Genomic DNA, 20,817 nt, shown 5'->3' on the forward strand with positions numbered 1-20,817 from the left:
TATTAACTTAATTAAAATACAAAATTGTTAATTTGATTTTAATTCATATGTATTGATTGATAATTTTGTTAGGGCAGATTTTGCATATGGGCCAAACAGAGAAGAAAAATGTTGCAAGCCCAATAATATTGAAAACACATTCAGCATTGATACAAAAAAATTTTTATCCTTATGGCTGAATTTTTGTTTTGTTATTTGGGTCCGAATTTGTGATACAAGCCCAATAACAAACTTTTCTAAAAAGACCAAAACTTGGTCCGAATCCATTAAGCAAAGAAAGCAAAGTTTCAATGCTTCCAACGGATTCCATTTCTTATTTTGGGATGGATTTCAAAATTTAATTTTCTAGCATTGGAAACATAAATGAGAGAGAGAAAATGATTTGATGGCTTTAATGTAGCTTACACGCTACTACACAAAAGCATAGGGAGTTGATCTTAATTAATTTGTGATAACACTCATTACTCTTAGCTTTGCTTTTTCTCTCTTCTCTCTCTACTCTTTCTTCTTCAAGTTTCGGTCACTTCAACAGAAAATATGGAAGCCATCAGAAGCTACCAACAAGAAGAAGAAGAAGCTAGTAACAAGACCATCACAATGATGGCAAGAAAAAAACTAAAAGTATGCTGTGGCTAAAATTCTCAACACTTGTGGTAAGATTTGGCCGAATCGGTTTGCTTGAAGAAGAAGAAGATTAGCTTGGTTTGTTGGTTTCAACCGTGGAGGCTTCTCCCTATAAGTAAGGGTGAACAGCCAGGGCTTGAAGCAAGGAGTGAGAGTGCAAGGCACAGAGTTCTCATAGCTACCTAAGCTAACAGAAGTTCTTCTCCTTCAATGTTCTTCATTCTGTGTTTTTCTGTTTAATTTTGTCTGTCTTGAGTCTCATGGAAAAAGGAAAACAATGAGGTTTGTATGAAAAAGCCATAGAGCAGAAAAAGGCAGAGAGTGCAAAATTAAAAGAAAAAGCCATAGATGTCCTTAGAGGTCCTTTGTACATCTGTGTTGTGTTTCATGATTCTGCGGGAATCTCCTTGCAAGTTGGGTTAGCACTTTGCAATTGGAAGCTTGGCAGTAACCAAGTCAAGTTCAGGATTGGGGTTTAGATTCTGGACTTGTCCCAGATAGGAAGGATAGTTCCTAGGGAAAATTAGTGTATGTAATTATGAACATTATAGTGAAATTCCATCATTGTTGTGATGGAGACTGGATGTAGGCTGCATTGCACTTAGCAGCTGAACCAGGATATATCTTGGTGTAATCCTCCCTCTCTTCTACTCAATTTCTGTTTCTGCTGCTCAAAGAGATAAACTGAAAAATATCTCGTGCTGATCGACGAGACAAAAAGAAAAGTCTCGTGGCTCGGTACGAGACAAAAAGAAAAAGTCTCATGGCAGGTTACAAGACAAAAAGTCAAAAAGTCTCCAGAAGTTGTTTCAAAGACCAGCAAGTGTTATTAAGTGAAAAAGGGGCTAAGATTCAACCCCTCCTTCTCTTAGCCACTGAAAACCATCAAAGTTGATTTGCTCACTTGACTTTCCTTCAATTGTTAGAGGTTAACTAAGTGACAGCAATTTGTAATTACCATCACAATTGACAATGATAATAAGGATAGAAATTTTGATTCTCAACCCTTGCTAGGACTTTTCTTAGTTGTTAGTTATTTTCTTGTTATTTATATTCCTTGCTTACTAAACTCAAAACCCAAAAAGATACAATCTCATAACCCATAATAAACACACTTCCCTGCAATTCCTTGAGAGACGACCCGAGGTTTAAATGCTTCGGTTAATTTTATTGGGTTTGTATTTGTGATAAACAATTTAAACATTGACCGATGATAATTTGTCGGTTTAGAACTATACTTGCAATGCGACATTTTTGTGAAAATCTTTACCGACATTTTTCCTCCGTCAAATTTTTGGCGCCATTGCCGGGGAATTGCAAATGTGTACCTTGTTACTGGCTGGTTATTGTACTTACTGTGAATATATGTGCCTTTTCGTTTCTTTGTTAGTTGCTTCTAGTTTTAGGAGTTTATTTTTATTATTTCTTTTTAGTTTTTGTTTTTATTTTCTCTTGTTACTATGAATTCTCACCTTTTTTGCTATGAGTTTGGTTCAAATTATGTTGTAGGGAATGGAAGCTACAATGAAAACATGCATCAAGGATGGAACAATCAAAGGTGGGAGGAGCTTCAAGCTTATGGACAACCATCTTGGCAACAACCTCCTCTAACATACTATGAGCAAGAGCCATTCTAAGATGCATATCAATTCTATGGCTATGGTGGACCTCCTTGTGACTACCAATAACCACCACCATATACATATGCGCCATATCCTCAGTATAGCCCTCAACCACCATACTCACAAGCCCCCTACAATCAAACACTTCCATATGACCCTAACTCATATCCACCATACCAACCACCTTATGAACCATATGAGCCATACATAGAACCACCCCAATTCCAACCCAATTACTCCCAAGAACCACCACCTCAATATACACCACCTCCAATGTATGCGAACTTTCAACCACAAGATGAATTTTTCTTTCCACCACAACCCTCCATAGGGAAATGTCCATATCCATCAATCCAAGAGCAATATGATCCTAATTATGTTAGCCAAGTGGAACAAGAGCCACGGGATCATTTTAAGGAAGCAATGGATCAACTTCAAGCAACCATCCATCAAATGGAGCAAGAGGAAGGCCGAAAAGCACTCGAAGCTCTCATGGCTAACATTGCCAAAACGTGAGCCACCATCGACCCATGGGACTCATGCAACAAACAAAGCATTACCATGGATGAATGTGGAAAGTCAACCGAAGAGCGGAGTATGAACAAGATCTTGGAATCTCAACTTGAGAACAAGGGACTAGAGTGTGTTGTGGAACAAGTGGAAAAGATGGAGAGTGTTGAACCGCCACATCCTTGTCATGATGAACCGCCCTCCTATTATGAACCCCTTCTCCCAACCGATGAACCCTTCCAACCACTCCAATCTCCAATGGATGACACTCTTGGTGTTCTTCTTCAAGGGCAAAGAGAGATGCAGCGGATGACACTAGAGTTCATAGCTACCTTGACCGAGGTAGTAGATAATTTAGCCTCCCTACGCTTCAACACTCAAAGTACCCCCATGGCCGCATGTGGAGAATCTGATGAAGAACATATCATGAAGGAGAGATTAGGAACCTCGGTAGAAAGTGGGGAATGTGACTTTGTATTGGAACAAATGAAGGAAGCTGTAATTAATGAAGAGGAAGAAGTGGTTGAAGACTTAGGAGATGCTAAACCTCCATGGAAATATAGAGTTGTAGAGTATTCTTTCAAGAAGCTTGAAATTAATGTTGAGGAGGGTAGTACACAACCTCCAAGGCATGTTCCCTATGAAGAATTGGATGGAATAGATCAAGAAGCAAGTTTCATTGGTGATAATGATCATGAATCAAGCCATCATAGTCATGAATTTGCATCAACAAGTGACATCCTTGAGTTAGAAGAGCCTTCTCCCGAGAAAGCAACGTTGACGTAGATTTCTCTCAACCTCATATTTATGATTTGAGTGACGGAGAAGATTTGGATGAACTCGGTGAGGAAGCGCTTGAAAGTGAGGAATCTTTTCAAAGGTGGAAGTCCTTCGGCAAGGTTGGACGGGAGTTGAATATGTTTTGTCAAGATCGTTGGAGACTTCCCTACCTAGGTTGCCATCTACTCCTTCATTTGAGTGGGTAAAACTTATCTTTATTAGCTATATTGTTCCACTTAAGTATGGTATGCTTGAAACGATGGCCAACTTAGGAGGCTTTGTGGAATGAAGCATAAGAGAAGGATATTTAGTGGTTAGAGTTTCAAATCAAGACTCATCAAGGTTGAGATTTCAAGAGCTAGATGCAACGGTTGGACTAGTGATCGATTGGTTGGATCTAAGACAAGAGTTTGGTACTTCATTGAGAATCCGAATTGCTTGCCACCCAGTTGGAACAATGATTCCACTTAAAGACGGGTGTAGAAACAAGATTTGGGATCCCGGCATACAAGAGGATCAACTTTGAGAGCTCAAAGCTTGTGAAAAACTTCATCAAGGCTTGGTGAATTCACTTGGAAATGTTGGAGCTTATTAGAAGTCGAAGGGTTGGTGGAAGTTTCAAGATGAGTTCAAGTACAAGCCACCATGACAAGCAGCTCACTAAATGTCCAACTTAAGGACTCTAACTAAAAGTGCTAGGTGGGAGACACCCCACCAAAGTAAATTCTTCCTATTTTTCCTTTTTTTTATATTGGTAATAAGTTGCATTTCTATTTTTAGTTAGGTTTATTTAGTTTAGGCTGAGGTTTTACTTGTTTAATAATGTTTGACATTAGTTTCTTATATTAAAAAAAAAAGGAAGCTCACGCGTCATATTGAATGTTGCTCTCTGGTACGAAAACCAGAGAGTTGCGCTGGAACCGTGCGGGTGGGGTGCTAGGCGCACAGCCTAACCCACGCGTGCGCGTCGCTGACGCGTACGCGTCATTTGCAATTTTGGCTTCCCATGCGTGAGCGTGGCGGACGCGCATGCGTCGTATATTAATGATACCACCTCCGGTACAAATACCTGAGAGTTGTGCTGGAACTATGCGAGTATTGTGCAAGGAGCACAATTCACACCCACGCGTATGCGTCACCTTCTCTTTTCTGCTTTTCACGCGTACGCGTGACTGACGCGTACGCGTCGCCTCTTCTTTTCCTTTTTTTCTTCTTTCTTCTCTCCTTTCTCCCTCTTTCTTCTTCCTTTCTTACTTTCTTCTTCTTCATTTCTTTAACTTCTTATCCTTATTCTCTTTTATTCTCTTTTGTTTATTGCATTTGCACACTTTCATTTATTGCATTTTAACTTCACTTTTGTAACTTATTTTTATTTTCGTTCTTACGTTTCCTATTTACCATTGGTGTTAAATTTTCTACTCAATTTTTGAAAATTTCTTGAATCATTTTAGTGCTTCGTGACTTGTTTCGCATTAATGGAAATTTTTGCCCCACACCCAAGATTAGTGCTTTCACCCCTTCTGACTCATTATTATTTGTTTTTATGCTTCATTATCATTGAGTTAGGATAAGACCAAATGCTCTCATGCTTATCACTAATCTTATCTGTGTCAATTCTTGTTTTAACTTGATGTTTCCGAGTATTCTTTCCATTTACTTATGCTTTGACTTTACTCTTGCATTAAGTGTTAGTTGATATGCCATTTGCTTATACTGTTTTCTCACTTGCATGTTGTAGCTACCATGTATTTGAGAACCTCACTATTATTTGGCATTATCCTACCCATATTTTATTTGTTTTTATTTCTTTGTTTGTGGGTTATTCTTCTTCCTTTTTCTCTTCTTTCAGGATGGCCACCAAGAAGGGAAACAGAAAACTTCTAAATGGGGCGGACAAACAAGTCCCGCCACACAATCTTTTGGAGAAAGCGCATCAGTTGTAGCAACCCATCCACTTGCACGTCTTTGCATGCACCGAGGACGGTGCAATCTTTAAGTGTGGGGAGGTCGAGACCGACTTCCGTGGGTAACTACTTCCTGTCTCAACACCAATGTTTAATCTTTTTTGTTAGATTAGTTATTGCATTGGATAATAGACTGCATGTATAGTTAGTTGCTTGCATTTATGTCCTACTTGGTTAAAGTGATGAATTCTTTTCCAAGAAACTATTTTATAACATTTCACTACTTTGAATTAAAATTTTGTTGAACTTGCTTGAAGAAATTTATTTTGGAACATGGTTTTAAGAGCTCGAACACACAAAACCAGTGATTTTTTTGAACCTATTTGATTGGTTGCATCTTATCAACCAATGTTTTATTTTGTTGTGTGTTGTTCTCTCTAAAATTGTGATCTTTGTCTTGCTTGATTCTATATTTTCGTTGTTTGATGTATGCATGCACTTATGTGATTGAGGCCTTTTGTTTCACTGAGCTTACATACCCATATGGCCTTACCCTTTCATTAACCTTTGCAAACCAATGTTGAGCCTATTTTACCCCATTTATTCTTTATTTCAGTACGTCACTAACTCTAAGCGAAAAACAATAATGTCCTTAATTTGAATCCTTTATTAGCTTAGATGACTGAGAGTGTTCATGATTTAAGTGTGGGGAAGTTGGGTTTGGAAACATTTGGTTTGGAAATTAGGTATTGTATATTTTTGGTGAAAATGTGAAAAAAAATAGTTGAGCACATATTCTTGCATTCAATACCTTAATCATATGCATGAATATGTGGTAAACATAGTTAATGGGTAGTTAGATTTTTCATTTTGATTACATGGAATGTCTTAGGTTAGGTGGGAAGTTTAGGTTAATCAAGGATTCGAATTTTAGTCCACTTAACCAAATACAATCCTACTTTGACCCTAACCCCATTACAACCCTTGAAAAGACCTCTTAATATGTGTATTTGTGCATTACATTTTTGTTGATTAGTAGAAGAAGAGCAAGCCTTAGAAAGCAAGATTAGTAGAGAATTGAAAGAGTCAAACCTCAAACACTTGAGTGATTAGAGTGTATACACTTCCGGTGAGGGTTCGATACTCGATTCTTTGTTCCCGGCTTTCACGAACTTTCTTCTTGCACGTCTACTTGTACTTTATTTTGGAATTCGAATTAGTGGAATTCAGTTTATATTTGTTCTCGGAAGATCTATTTACTTTTAACCAAGTAGGTAGAAGTATTTTGCATTTAGTTGCATTCATATAAATAGGTTGCATTTCATAAATTCTACCATTCCTCTTCACCTCCTTTATAGCTTCTCTTGAGCTTAGCATGAGGACATGCTAATGTTTAAGTGTGGGGAGATTCATAAACCACTATTTTACGATTTATTTTGTATTGAATTGAGTAGATTTTATCAATTATTCATACACTTATTCATATAAATTGCATGGTTTTACAAATCCTTCCTAATTTTGTGCTATGATTGAAAATATGCTTCTTTGGCCTTAAATTTGCTAATTTTTAATCCTCTTTTATTACCATCGATGCCATGATATGTTTGTTAAGTGTTTTCAGGTTTTCTAGGGTAGGAATGACTTAGAGGATGGAAAGGAAGCATGCAAAAGTGGAAGGAACACAAGAAATTAAAGATTTCAAAATCTGGTAGTAACGCGCACGCATGAACGACGCGTACGCGTGGCCAGTGAAAAATCCAGTGACGCGTACGCGTGGCTGACGCGTACGCGTGACGAGCGTCACGTGCTGCATTAAATAGAATTCGCTAGGGCGATTTCTGTGCTGCTTTTAACCCAGTTTCAGACCCGAAAATATATATATATTAGAGGCTGCAGAGTGGAGCTGGAAGGGAGACTGACTTTTATTCACACAATTTTAGGTTTTAATAGATGTAGAATTCTAGAGAGAGAGGTTCTCTCCCCCCTCTAGGTTTTAGGGTTCTACTCCAATTTATTCTTAGATTTAGATTTAATTTCTGTTTTTATTTACAATTCCTTGCAATTTATTGTTCTAGCATCTTTGTTCTTCAATTCTACTTGTTATTTCCTTCAATTTGTTATCCTTATGTTTATGCACTCTTGATACTTTGGATCTTTGCTAATGCAATTTATATGTTAATGTTGTTATTGCTTTCTTCAGTTGTCATTGTTAATTTCTTTCAATTGGTAGTTGTTGGATTTTATTATCGTTGCAATTTTATCATGCTTTTATTTTGTGTCTACCAAATGTTTGATAAAATGCTTGGTTGGATTTTAAATTAGATTTTTGTATTCTTAGCTTGGATTGAGTAATTTGGAGACTCTTGAATTGTCAAAGTCTCTTATTGGTTGGTGATTGAAAGTTGCTAGTTGGCTTGAGCTTCACTAACTCTAGACTTTGATTAGGACTTGTGAACTCAAGTTGATTTGCTCACTTGACTTTCCTTCAATTGTTAGAGGTTAACTAAGTGAGAGCAATTTGCAATTACCATCACAATTGACAATGATAATAAGGATAGGAATTCCGATTCTTAACCCTTGCTAGGACTTTTCTTAGATGTTAGTTATTTTCTTGTTAATTACATTCCTTGCTTACTAAACTCAAAACCCCAAAAAGATACAATCTCATAACCCATAATAAACACACTTCCCTGCAATTCCTTGAGAGACGACCTGATGTTTAAATACTTCGGTTAATTTTATTGGGTTTGTATTTGTGACAAACAATTTAAACATTGACCGAGGATAATTTGTCGGTTTAGAACTATACTTGCAATGCGACATTTTTGTGAAAATCTTTACCGACATTTTTTCTCTGTCAATCATCTTCTTCATTGTATAAAATTGCACCTGATTCCAACGCGAGATCCCAAGTTTTTCTATTTTCAAGCATCTGTTTCTCCAAAATATTATTTCTGTTTTCCTTACTTCCTTCATTCTTGTCCGAACCACCATCATCAATCACCCTCTTCCCAACTACTTCATCGTTTTCCTTCATTTAGGCTTTCTACGCTTTCGCTGAAGCACTGGTGCATAGTATATCCGGACAGGTCAACACGGTTTGACCAATTTTTATCGGAACAAACCAAATTTAACCGTTTTAACAATGAGATTGGTCTTCAATTTAAACTGAATTAATTTTAAAATTTGGTTCATTAATTTTTCGATTGAACCAACAAATCCAATCCAAATTTAATAACAATGAGTCTGACTATTATGTCAAAAGAAAAATAATAATCACCTGCTACAATTATAAATAGTGGTACGTAGCGTTAATTATGGAAAACAAATTCAAAAATTTGCCATATTTTTTCATTGAAAATTTGGTTTCATGCCATTATTATGCTTTTCAAGAAAAGTGCTAAATTTTACTACGTGCACCAATCGCGAATTAATATTGAATAGGTTCTCGGTTCATTTTTTCCCATGTTTTCTTGAAGCATATTTTTCACAACACTAATAAACGAACTGAAAGAAAGAAACTTATTAACACAGTATTGATTCCTCAAGAAAAGTGGAAAAAATTTGAAGTCATCAACATATATACAATACAAACCTGCGATGTGTGTACAAAATAAATATCAGCTACTAACTCAAGTCATCATATAAAATATGAGATATTAATTAAAAATAAATTAAATACTACAATATATTTATATATAAATTTATAATAACTAATTTAATAATTAATTTTTTATGTGTATATAATATTTTTTATAATAATATACACTCATGCATATATTGAGAAATGTATATATATAGTAAACATAGCAAAAGTAAATGTTATGTGCTTGCGGTTTTTTTTTTAATTTTTTTTTAGTAAAATTATAATTAGGTTCTTACAAATTTTGACTTCGTTCGAACTAATTAGTCTTTAAAGAAAAAAGTATTAATTTTAAACTTCACGATAGTAAACAATAGATACGTTATATCCTTCTATTAATTCATCATATAAAATTTAATGATGATATTTATATGCACCGTTAATTACTGTGATGTATTTATTTATGAAAGATTGTCACATAAATAACAATTTTTAGAGTGAAACTTCACCTGTTTTAGTAGTATTTATAGTCAATAGAGAACAATTAATAAAAGTTATATAAAAACTTAAAAAATAATAAATATTTCACTATAAAAAATTACATCATTTTTATACTTATATGCGACAACAACAGAACACGCACTATTATAGACAACAAAATCTATGGACAATTTCATTTTATTTTATTTCGTACTACTATTAACAGAAGAACATATATATTTACTATTTGCTATTTGCTATTGTGAAAAATCTAAATAATATTTTTTTTAAGGGTTAATTAGTACAAAATCAATTTTTTAGAACAAAATTGTCACTTTACTTTTTTTTTTTTTTTTTTACTTAATATGCGTGTTATGTACATTCTCAATATGTATATGTAGGTGATTGTGCACCTTTCTGTATACCATAATAGGAGCATTTGCAATATGCATTTTCAAAAACATAAATAAATAACAAAGCGGCCTAAAAATTTTCTTTAAATACTCTCTTACTTCTTCCATTCCTTAGCTTGAACTTGTTCTTCCGTGTTCTGATTTCTTCTCTGCTCCTTCTTAATTACCACTTCCTAAAACAAAAATAATCCCACCCTCTCCTTCTTGAGGAGAATAATTATAACAATAGTTCTGTTTTTGTTTATATACACATTTTGAATTTATCCAGTTTCATTTGGTTATTATTATTATTTATATGAACAACAATAAATAATTCAAAATGATGTTTAGCAAGGTCATTTATGAGGATCAACCGGAGCTAGAGGACGACGGCACGAAGGAGAAGCCATACGGAAAGATGAAATACGTTGCGGTTATTAAGGCAGAGATTTTCAAGAGCTTGGTGAACGGAGGGGTGTTGAAGGCTGAGAAATTCAAGAGTTTGTTGCATGATGGATATAATGGTAGTGAGAAATTCAGGTTCCTCCTTATGGTTGCAAGAAAGAAATCTTCATGGAAGGTTTGGGTGCTTAGAATTGCGTATTTGGTTCTTCTTTGGACCATCTTGGTGCAATTCAAGGACATCATTGGAGACATGGTTACACCAACGTCCTTTAAGACTCGCTCCTCGGTCACCACCGTCGCCTCACTCCCCCCACAAAGTACGTATCCTTTATATATATATATATATATCATGTTAATTGTACACTAAAAATAAATTATCAAAATAGTTATAAATATAGAACATACGATTAAAAGTAAAATATATATTAAAAATAAGTTAAATAATATATGGCTGATTTTTTTTTCACTCTCAAGATTTTTCAGAAGTTATAAAATGGCGGAGATCACATTTTGTAAAAATGATATTCAGTATTCTCAAACACAATTAGCGTAAATCATTTTTATACGTTTTTCTAATAATACATAGATGTAATATATTGATAATTATAAGAATCACATATATTATTTTGATTTAAAGCTTTGCGTTCATCCGCGTTTATATATATCTACCAACTGTTTTATAACTATATGATATTTTATACCTTTTATAAAAGTGATATTAATAGATAGTCTTTATTGATATATCTAATATATAGTACGATAATTGAAAAGTATATTTATATACTATCAACAATATAAGTATTTGGATTTGAGTAAATTTTATATATACATTTTTTATTGGTTTTATGATAAATCTTTTTGTGGAATCTAATAAAAATAAAACTTTAGACTTTGAATCTTTAATACTATGACATGAATACTTAAGCTGATAAATGACGACATATTCACATGATAAGAATGAAAAATAAATAATTAAGAATTAATCAGGACTTAAAAATAATTAAGACTTCGACATAATAGTTTTTATTTAATTTTTCTTTCTATTATTATAAGTACAGCTCATAATCTCAATAAGAAAAAATTGGAAATAAATCTCAAACATTTTGGCCATAATCTCTGAAAAATAAATCACATTAATAGATGTCCTTGTAGTTGCACCCAAGCACCTATCTAAAATTTAACCAACAATAAGCAATATGCAAATTTCAATCAAATGCATTAATAACATCACATGAATATGGGTTGTGTATATCATGCTTTTCCAATCAGGCCCATGTGTCATTAAAGGAGACTTGCTAAACGAAATTTCTTGCATTTTTTTTCTCTCTTCTTTTTGTTTTTTCTTTTTCATGCAGGGACTTATGAGAATAATGGGTATCTAATGGTTTCTTCAAATGGAGGATTGAATCAAATGCGAGCAGGAGTATGCATATTTAACCCATTAATCCTATAATATATATTTATAACCGAAGCCTCCAAATTTAGACTTTCCATATACATAACTAATATATTTTCCTATATAATTTTTTTCTTTAATTTTAATTTTCTTTTTTGTTTTCCTTTCAATTTTACCGCAGATATGTGATATGGTGGCCATTGCAAGATATATGAATGTGACACTAATTGTTCCTGAATTGGATAATACCTCCTTTTGGAATGACTATAGGTGAGTGGAACCGGCTAGGTTTTCCCCTATTAACTTTTCAGGGAGAACAACTAGAACTGATGAAGGTGACCATAATTGGATCTTTCTGATTATTTTTATTACAAATTTCACGTCGTTCAAAAATAATATCTCTTGATATTTATGAGTATGAGATGTTTCTTATTTTATAAATTAATTTTTGAAATTAAATTAGATCTATTTAATTTTTTATTTTAATATGATACTAAAATCTATATAATTTAATGTTGTTGGACTATCTAAGTGCAAATTATATATTTAATTTTATTTTAAATTTTTATTTTAAAATTTTGTGAAAAAAATTAAAAACATTAAATTTAATTGGAACATAATCAAATTGACTATTTTTTAATATTTTAATTTCCTAATAAAATTTTTAAAATAAAAATTTAGATTGAGAAAACCAGTAAGAACTTAGCCTGATGTTATTTAATTATTTTGAGAATTTATTACCGATGTGCATTGGGATAAAATAATAATAAGTGTTGAAAATGTAAAATGTCAGAGATGCATAAGCTTGTGTTAGTTCTCTCATTATTTTCACTGAAAGGGACATATAAACACTTGATAATTTTTTATGAAAATTATTTTGATAATAATAAACACAAAAAATGCATAGATATCTGTTTTTTTTTTTTAAAAATACTATATATTGAAATAGAGTAACGCTACATATACATTAAAATTAACCACTAAAATTAACTACTATAAATATATTTTAAAAATAAATTAAACTACACATATATTTATACACAAATACATTAACGTCTGATTTTAGTGGTTAATTTTAGTATATAAATAGTATTTTTTATTGAAATAATAGTATCTGCAATATTATACAAGTAGCGAACAGCAACAATTTTGAGGCTGGATAGCAGCGTTTTAAACCGCCGCAAAATGTTTAGTAATTTTGTGTTATTTTACAAAATTCTCTAGAGAAAATCTCTTGTTGGCTATTTAGTTATATTGGTTCCAGAATGAAAATATGCTCTCAATTTGTTGTCCAATTGTCACGGTATGCAGCCAATTTGCAGATATATTCGATGTTGATTATTTCATCGATTCTTTGAGAGATGAAGTTCGGATATTGAGAGAACTGCCTCCTGAACAGAAGCACAAAGTGGAATCACAGTCCCTCTATTCCATGCCACCCATTAGTTGGTCTAATATGACATATTACTATGAAGTGGTATGTAACCTTAATGCATAAACCTACAATAATGTTATACAGCATGTATGTAACAATATCGGTCATGTATAAAGTATAATGAATATCTTGTACATTTCATGATCCTTTATGAATAATTTTGATACTTCATACTGAATATCATAATTATTTATGAAAATGTTCATATATTTGAAATACTCAAATTTTTTTTATTTGGAAAACAAATTACATACCAAAAATAAACTAGGTCTTTTAAATACAATAAAAATAGGCTTTTTTTTTTAATCATATATACAGTAAATGAGCTTTTGTTGTTTCATGCATAAATCTTTGACATAATCTCTCGTGTATTTTTTTTTCCGTGTAAACTCGTGAATAATTTTGATATTTTATTTTAAAATTATCGTAAAACTATTTTTCTAAAATCGTTTAATTTAATAAAAGAAGATTTATGAATAATTATATTTCTAAAATATCTTGTCATATAAGAAATTTTTTTAAATTTACATAAATTTTTATCTCAATTTTTTTAAAATTTATTTTATGTTATTTTTTTAAGATAATAATTATGATCAAATTTTAGATCTTCAGATAATAAAAACTTTAATATCGTATCATAAAACTATTTTTTCTTTCTAAAAGTTTAAGTCGATAAAAAGAGATATATTGATAATTTATTTAATCTCTAACAAAAATTTTATATAAATTGACGTCAAATTCGATATTTTTCTTTTTTTTTTTTATTGAATAATACACACAGATTATTCCTCGGATGAAAACATATGAGGTGGTACACTTCACAAAATCAGATGCAAGGCTTGCAAACAATGGAATTCCAGACGAAGTTCAGAAACTAAGATGCCGTGCAAACTACGATGCGTTGAGATTTACTCCCCCAATTGAGAAATTAGCAAAGAAGATCGTTGACATTCTTAGGTCCCGAGGCCCTTTCTTGTCACTTCATCTTCGATATGAAATGGATATGATTGCTTTCTCCGGTTGCAATGAGGGTTGCACTCACGAAGAGATTGATGAACTAACCAAAATGAGGTATTCGTCAACATGATTAATTAATTCGTCGGTGCTAATTATTAAATATTATATAGGTGTTAAACTAAATAAAATGGTATTTAATTAGGAGTGGACTATATGAAAAAGACAAAAGCTACTTAATTAGGTACTTAACGTTTAGGAGATGAAATAAATTTATAATTAATTTGAATAACATTTATTATCCTTCGCCTCTTACCAGACGAAGATAAATTTTGATTCTACGGTTATGCTATTGGGATTTGCATCCTCCAAAATTTAAATTTTATTTTAGAAAGTAAAATGTGATCTTTTACTCTTAAATAGTTTTTCTTTCATATTTATTATTAGTCCCACCTATAAAATTAATAATGAAAAATCACATTTTACTCTCTAAAATAAAATTTAAATTTTAGAAAATCTAAATTCATACTATTGCCATAGCACCTTTACATTATGAAATACTTCAATTGAAAAAATGATATATATATATATATATATATATATATATATATATATATATATACACGTGGATCAAAGTTAACATCTATATATCCAATGGTGAATGAAAAGAAATGTTCAACATATTGAAGATTATGTTTATTATATTAATTATGACTGATAAATATTGTTTTAATTATGAAATACTGTAATATTTTTGTGTGTCTTAGCATTACCATTAATAAGCCACTTGGCTCAATAATTAATACAATGCGCAGACACATAAATGATTATATGTTAACACATTTTTTTTATACAATTATTTAATTAATTAAGTTTGAAGTACGACATATGGATAATTTTTTTGTTTTTTGATTTTATATTAAATTTCTTTTTGGAGATAGCATAGATTAAACTATATATTTATTGCTTGTAGTTATGAAAGTTTTAATATCATATTATAAAATTATATACTCTAAAATTTTAAATTAATATATATAAATATATAAATAATTATATCTCTAATAAATATTTTTAATATATAATTTTGTTAAGAAGACAATTAACTATACGAATAAGCACAAGAAACCAATTTTTAAATTAGTCAATATCAACCAATTGTTTTTTTATTATAACTTTTTACCCTTCAACTTTTTTAATATTTGAGGTTTAAAATTAAAAATTAAAAATTTAGAATATAAGATTCAGAGTTTAAAATTTAAGATTTAAAATTTAAAATAAAAAATAATTTTAAAAAATCACTAATATTAATCTAAAAAAATTAATTCTCTAATTATACATGCACTATCATAGATTTCCTTCATGTACACTAAACATAAATTTAAACAGTACTCAAACTTTTTGTACTACCGTTATTCATCTTTTTTCTTTTTCTTTTTTTCCCTTTTTTTCTTTGGTGACAACTACTACTACTACTATTCTTTTATACATGGCATTTTTCCGGTAACGGTACAACCAAATATGGGGTGATAGTTTTGGGGAGTTTTCTGTTGGTGAGTGTTTGAGTTAGTCAAGTTATCAAAAAAGAAAAAAATATACATTGAAATAATTGGTTGCCTTTTGAAAATCATCTAGGTATGCTTATCCATGGTGGAAAGAGAAGGAGATAGATTCAGAGAAGAAAAGGTTAGATGGCCTGTGCCCTCTTACTCCTGAGGAAACAGCTCTAACACTTCGTGCATTGGGCATTGATCGCAACATTCAAGTTTATATTGCTGCTGGTGATATATACAAATATGAGAAAAGAATGGAAATGCTCCACGACTCCTTCCCAAATTTGGTTAGCAAACTCAAAAATCTCTTCAATTAAAAACTTCAATTCTTACTATTGCCTTTCTACAACTGTTCTAAATGCAAAAAAGAAAAGAAAAGAAAAAAAAAAGAGCAGTGAATATCCAATTTGGGCTTTGCTCTAATAACAATTTGGACGTACTCTTTAGTTTTGGAAAATATTAGATCTGATTTATTCTTTGAAGTGGAATATATAAAAAAAAATGTTATGAACCAATTCTTTTCAACAAATATCAGTTAATTTTTTAAAATTTTTTTTTATTTTTATTTTTAGATTCTAAAAAATTATAAATTTTAATTCTAAATTTTAAAATATAAATCTAAATTCTAAGGTTAGTTAATGTTGATTAACTAAAAATTAATTTTTTTTATTTTTTCTTTAAAAAATGAATCTATCTTAGTTTATAAAAAAATATTAGAGAATCAATACTTTCTATTAATATTAGACAACACTTTAAGTTAAAAGTAATGTTATACATTTAAATTTTTTTATGAACTAAGTTTAACCAAGTTAAATAATAAAATTTAAAATAATACTATCCGTAACTAATTTTTATTGATGTTAAACCAATTTAGTTGAATTTAGTTCATAAAAAAATTTAGACGTATAATATTATTCTGAAGTTAATATTTTATTTTTATATTATTAAAATTTAAAATTTTATTGGCCATATATCATTGCTCTTATTTATAATTGGGAATCGAATTATGATTTAATTTGATTAGAGAACCAAATTATTTTTGGAAAAATGGTTCATGATCAAATTAAGTGTTTACTCTAGTAATTAAAAATGATAAATGACTTACCATGTTATCTCTATATTGCTCAACCTGAATAATAGGTGAAGAAGGAGACATTATTGGAAGCCTCGGAACTTGACCCTTTCCGGAACCATTCAAACCGAATGGCTGCATTGGACTACTATGTGTCAATAGAAAGTGATATATTTGTTCCATCATACAGAGGCAACATGGCAAAACTCGTTGAAGGACACAGAAGGTGCATTTTTATTTCTCAAGCATTATTTGTACACTTTAGACATGACATTAATCAATAACAAAACATCCAAAATATTTAAGTAAACGAGGTAAAAAGTATAGGTAACCGGCGTGGATACTGACAGCATAAAGCAGCAGCGATAACATTGAAATTCTACTAATTTTATATAAGTAATTTTAAATAATTAATTTTTTTCAATCAACATCAACTAATTTTTTAAAATTATTTTATTTATTTTAAATCATAAATATTTAATCCTAAATTCTAAAAATTATAAACCAAAGCACTAATCCTAAGTTAAAAGTCTAAACACAAATTGACTATAATGTTAATTCATTAAAAATTAATTTTTCATATTTTCGCATTATATATATATAGTTAATAAACTTATAGTTTTGGCATAAACAAAAGAGAAATAATAGTTGCACTATTTTTTTATATATTTTTTTATGATAGGAAAGATAAATATATATTTTTTTAAATTTTATTAACAATTTTTAATATAAAATAAAAAATATACAAGAGAAATATATATTACTCAAAAAATATTAATATTCTAAAAATCAGATCGATCAAACTAACCGATTTAATAAAAAAATTGATTATTTAACTGATTTTACACACACTAAAAAAATTAAATTATACAATTTTTTAATATATAAATATATATAATATTTTATTATATTAATTTAACCTCAATTTAATTTCAGTTGAAACTCAAAATATTTAAATATCTATTATACGAATTTAATAATCGATCCTATGTTTTATAACAATAATATTTTAAAAAATAATAAAAAATTATTTCAAATAATTTAAAATTATTTTATTTAATATTTATTTAATTATTACTAGAATAATTATGGATTTTAAATATATAAATATATAATTATAAATATTATATATATAAAATTATAAATATTATATTATATAAAATAATTTTAAATATTATTTTCCTAATGTCGCGGATCTGGTAACCTTGTTAGATATTAATTATTATACTAATTTCAGGTATTTGGGGTACAAGAAAACAATTCTTTTAGACAAAAAAGCTCTGGTTGAGCTGATAGACCTGTACAAGAATGGAACAATAGGGTGGAACGAGTTCTCCAATTCAGTGAAGGAAGCACACGCAGACCGCGTTGGGGGCCCCACTTCAAGATCTGTGGTCCCAGGCAAACCCAAGTTAGAGGACTATTTCTACACAAACCCACACGAGTGCATTCAGGAATAACCATATTCCCACATTCTCATTTGGGATAATTTTATATTAATCGATAAAATTTATATTATTTTTGTGTATATTTTTTATGTATATTTCATGAAATAAATTTTTTTATTTTTTATCTTTTACTAATCATTTTTATAAAAAATATTTTAAAATATGCACAAAAATAATATCTATCATATTTTTCTTTATTTTATTATATATCCTCAGCCGTCACATACAAATGGAATTGGAAAAGAATAGTAGGGAGAAAAAAAACAGAAAGTTAATGAAGCCAAAAAAAATTCGTCATCCAGGTTTTTTTGGTTCAAGATATATATTATCGTCGGGGTGTAATTAAATTTAGTTATTAGGGTCTATTAATATTAATTTTTTCCAACATCATGGTACAACTTTCCTTTTCGTTAAATATTTTATATTCTAATTTCTTTTTCTAAGAAAGAAAACAATATTTTAACTGCATTCATTAGTTAAAACTTAGATAAAACAAATATTAAATACAGAACTAATCCATCCTGGATCAGAATTTCATTTAAGAGTTTATTGTTGGCTAATAAATTGTTACATGTACAAGGCAGAATTTGAACCCCTAATATTTACTTAAGCAAACTAGTAAACTAACTACTAAATTACTAAACCAACCCAACTTGATTACTTCTGACATATGTAGACAACCACCTATATATTAAAGGTAGATACTACAATGAAGATTTTATAATTGTCTTCATGTGAATATATTTCTTTTTTATCCTTGGATGCTAGATTGTATGATTAGATTTTGATATTTATAAAAGTGTTGTTTTTGTTTAAAATGTGGCTAAATAAATAAACCACACTTTTAACCAAAGCATCTTCATGAGAAGATATTTTTGTCATCTTCATTGTAGTATCCACCTATATTAAATACCCATATTCGAACTTCACTCTTCACATAATTTCAGCTTTTACTTTTATCGAGTAAATACTCAAAATGACTCTTGAAATTTGACCCCGATTCAATTTAACCCTTGAATTTTTATTTGACCCAAATTATACAACTAAACTTTGAGGCGTGACTCAAATTGGCCCTTCGGTCAACTTCAGTCACTGAAAAGATGATGTGTCACATTTAATTGATACCTAGTACCGATTAGACGACGTCGTTTTACTGTTTGCGTCTAAACATGTGCAAAATGACACCTTGTGACACTACAAGGATGTTAAACCCCAATTCACTGTCCATTCATCACAGAAACTTCAATTGACCCTTCTTCTTACTCCTCTCGTATACGCTTTGAAACTGAATCCCATTTTCATCATTTAGGTCAAGTTAGAAGCTATTCACATTGTTTGCACCTAGTGAAGATGAAGAATATGCGAACAACCATTTGTGTAAGAACAGGTCAATAACAAAACCATTACTCTCAACCCTCCGTGCTCTATTTTGATATCTTTTGTTGGTTGAAGTTTGTTGATCATTGTTTTTTGTTATATTTTATTAATAAATCACTCGGAGATGTGGGTTGATTATGATAGATGATAGTGTTAGGGTGCCAGGGTTTAAAATTTTTTTATTGTATTTGCGCTATGATCAATTGTCAATGATGTGTTAGGTATATGGATATTAGTAGCAACGGAATTTTGTAAACCCCAGGTAATTAGTAAATAATTAACTAATAAATTAATTATTAATCAACAAAATTAGAAAATTAAATGTTATAGTTTAATAAAATAGAAATAATTAAAATATAAATTTTGACACTAATTTTTTAGTCCAAAATCGGGCTAATGGACCGAACCAATCGAATCGGACCCATCTTGGACCCAAGGCCCATATATAAAACGCCAACACACAGCCTTTTCCTCCTCAAATAAATGAAATCATGTTGAAGGGGGGGTGTTAAAGGAACGAACCTTAAGTTCCAAATTCACTTCAACTTTCAAATCCTTCTAACTTTCAATCCGGAGCTCCAATTGATGAGCGTCAGCGGCCATGCGTTCTCTCGAAATTCTCTACAAAACACACCAAACAATTTGGTAAGAACTTTGAGTTTTCTCACCCATATCTTCTCTATTCAGTTTCGAAAATTGGAGATTTGGGTATTGAAGAATTATATGATTTTGATGATTTAGGTAAACTCTAGCGGTGGATAATCACCGGGTTTTGTCCATTTGACTCGTCGGTAGCGGTAAGACAACCATAACCCTTGTGAATTGGTGATTTAGTGAGCTCAATGTTAATTATAGTGATATTGTGTGAAATTATATTGTGTTCTTGTTGATTTGGAGTTCAATTGTGCGGTTTGGAACGAAATCCGGGTGATTAAGCTTGAGAAATTGATGTTTAGAAGCTTGGAGCTTGTGAAAGGAGAGGTTTTTGAGGTGTTCCGAGCTTAGGGAGAAATCTGCCAAAATATAATTTTGGTTTCTCGTAGATAAAATATAATGTAACGTGAAAACTTAGGCTAGAAGACCATAAGATATGAATGAACTTAATGAATTATTGATGGATTATGTATATAGTTTACGATGTGTATTTAAAGGATAAATGAATTTCTATGTGTTGGATTGTGACTTTGATGAGTATAAAATAAATGTGATTGTTGATGTGTTGAGAATTGATGGTGAGTTTATGAAATTGAATTGAATAGATTGGTTGAGAGATGTATGATTCGAT

At 30.7% G+C, this 20,817-nt stretch overlaps 1 protein-coding gene across 1 annotated transcript; it reads left to right on the plus strand.

Moving 5' to 3' along the window:
- The first annotated feature begins 10,029 nt into the window (after window positions 1-10,029).
- On the plus strand, window positions 10,030-18,286 carry LOC112750430 (rhamnogalacturonan I rhamnosyltransferase 1-like). The gene is made up of 8 exons (XM_025799146.3): window positions 10,030-10,617; window positions 11,656-11,723; window positions 11,878-11,966; window positions 13,008-13,173; window positions 13,913-14,202; window positions 15,718-15,922; window positions 16,776-16,933; window positions 17,945-18,286. Exons 1-8 carry the CDS (start codon window positions 10,236-10,238, stop codon window positions 18,165-18,167), a joined length of 1,581 nt encoding a protein of 526 aa, XP_025654931.1. The 5' UTR covers window positions 10,030-10,235; the 3' UTR covers window positions 18,168-18,286.
- The last annotated feature ends 2,531 nt before the right edge of the window (window positions 18,287-20,817 follow it).

This window comes from Arachis hypogaea, chromosome 15 (assembly GCF_003086295.3).
Source record: "Arachis hypogaea cultivar Tifrunner chromosome 15, arahy.Tifrunner.gnm2.J5K5, whole genome shotgun sequence".
Lineage (NCBI taxonomy): Eukaryota > Viridiplantae > Streptophyta > Magnoliopsida > Fabales > Fabaceae > Arachis > Arachis hypogaea.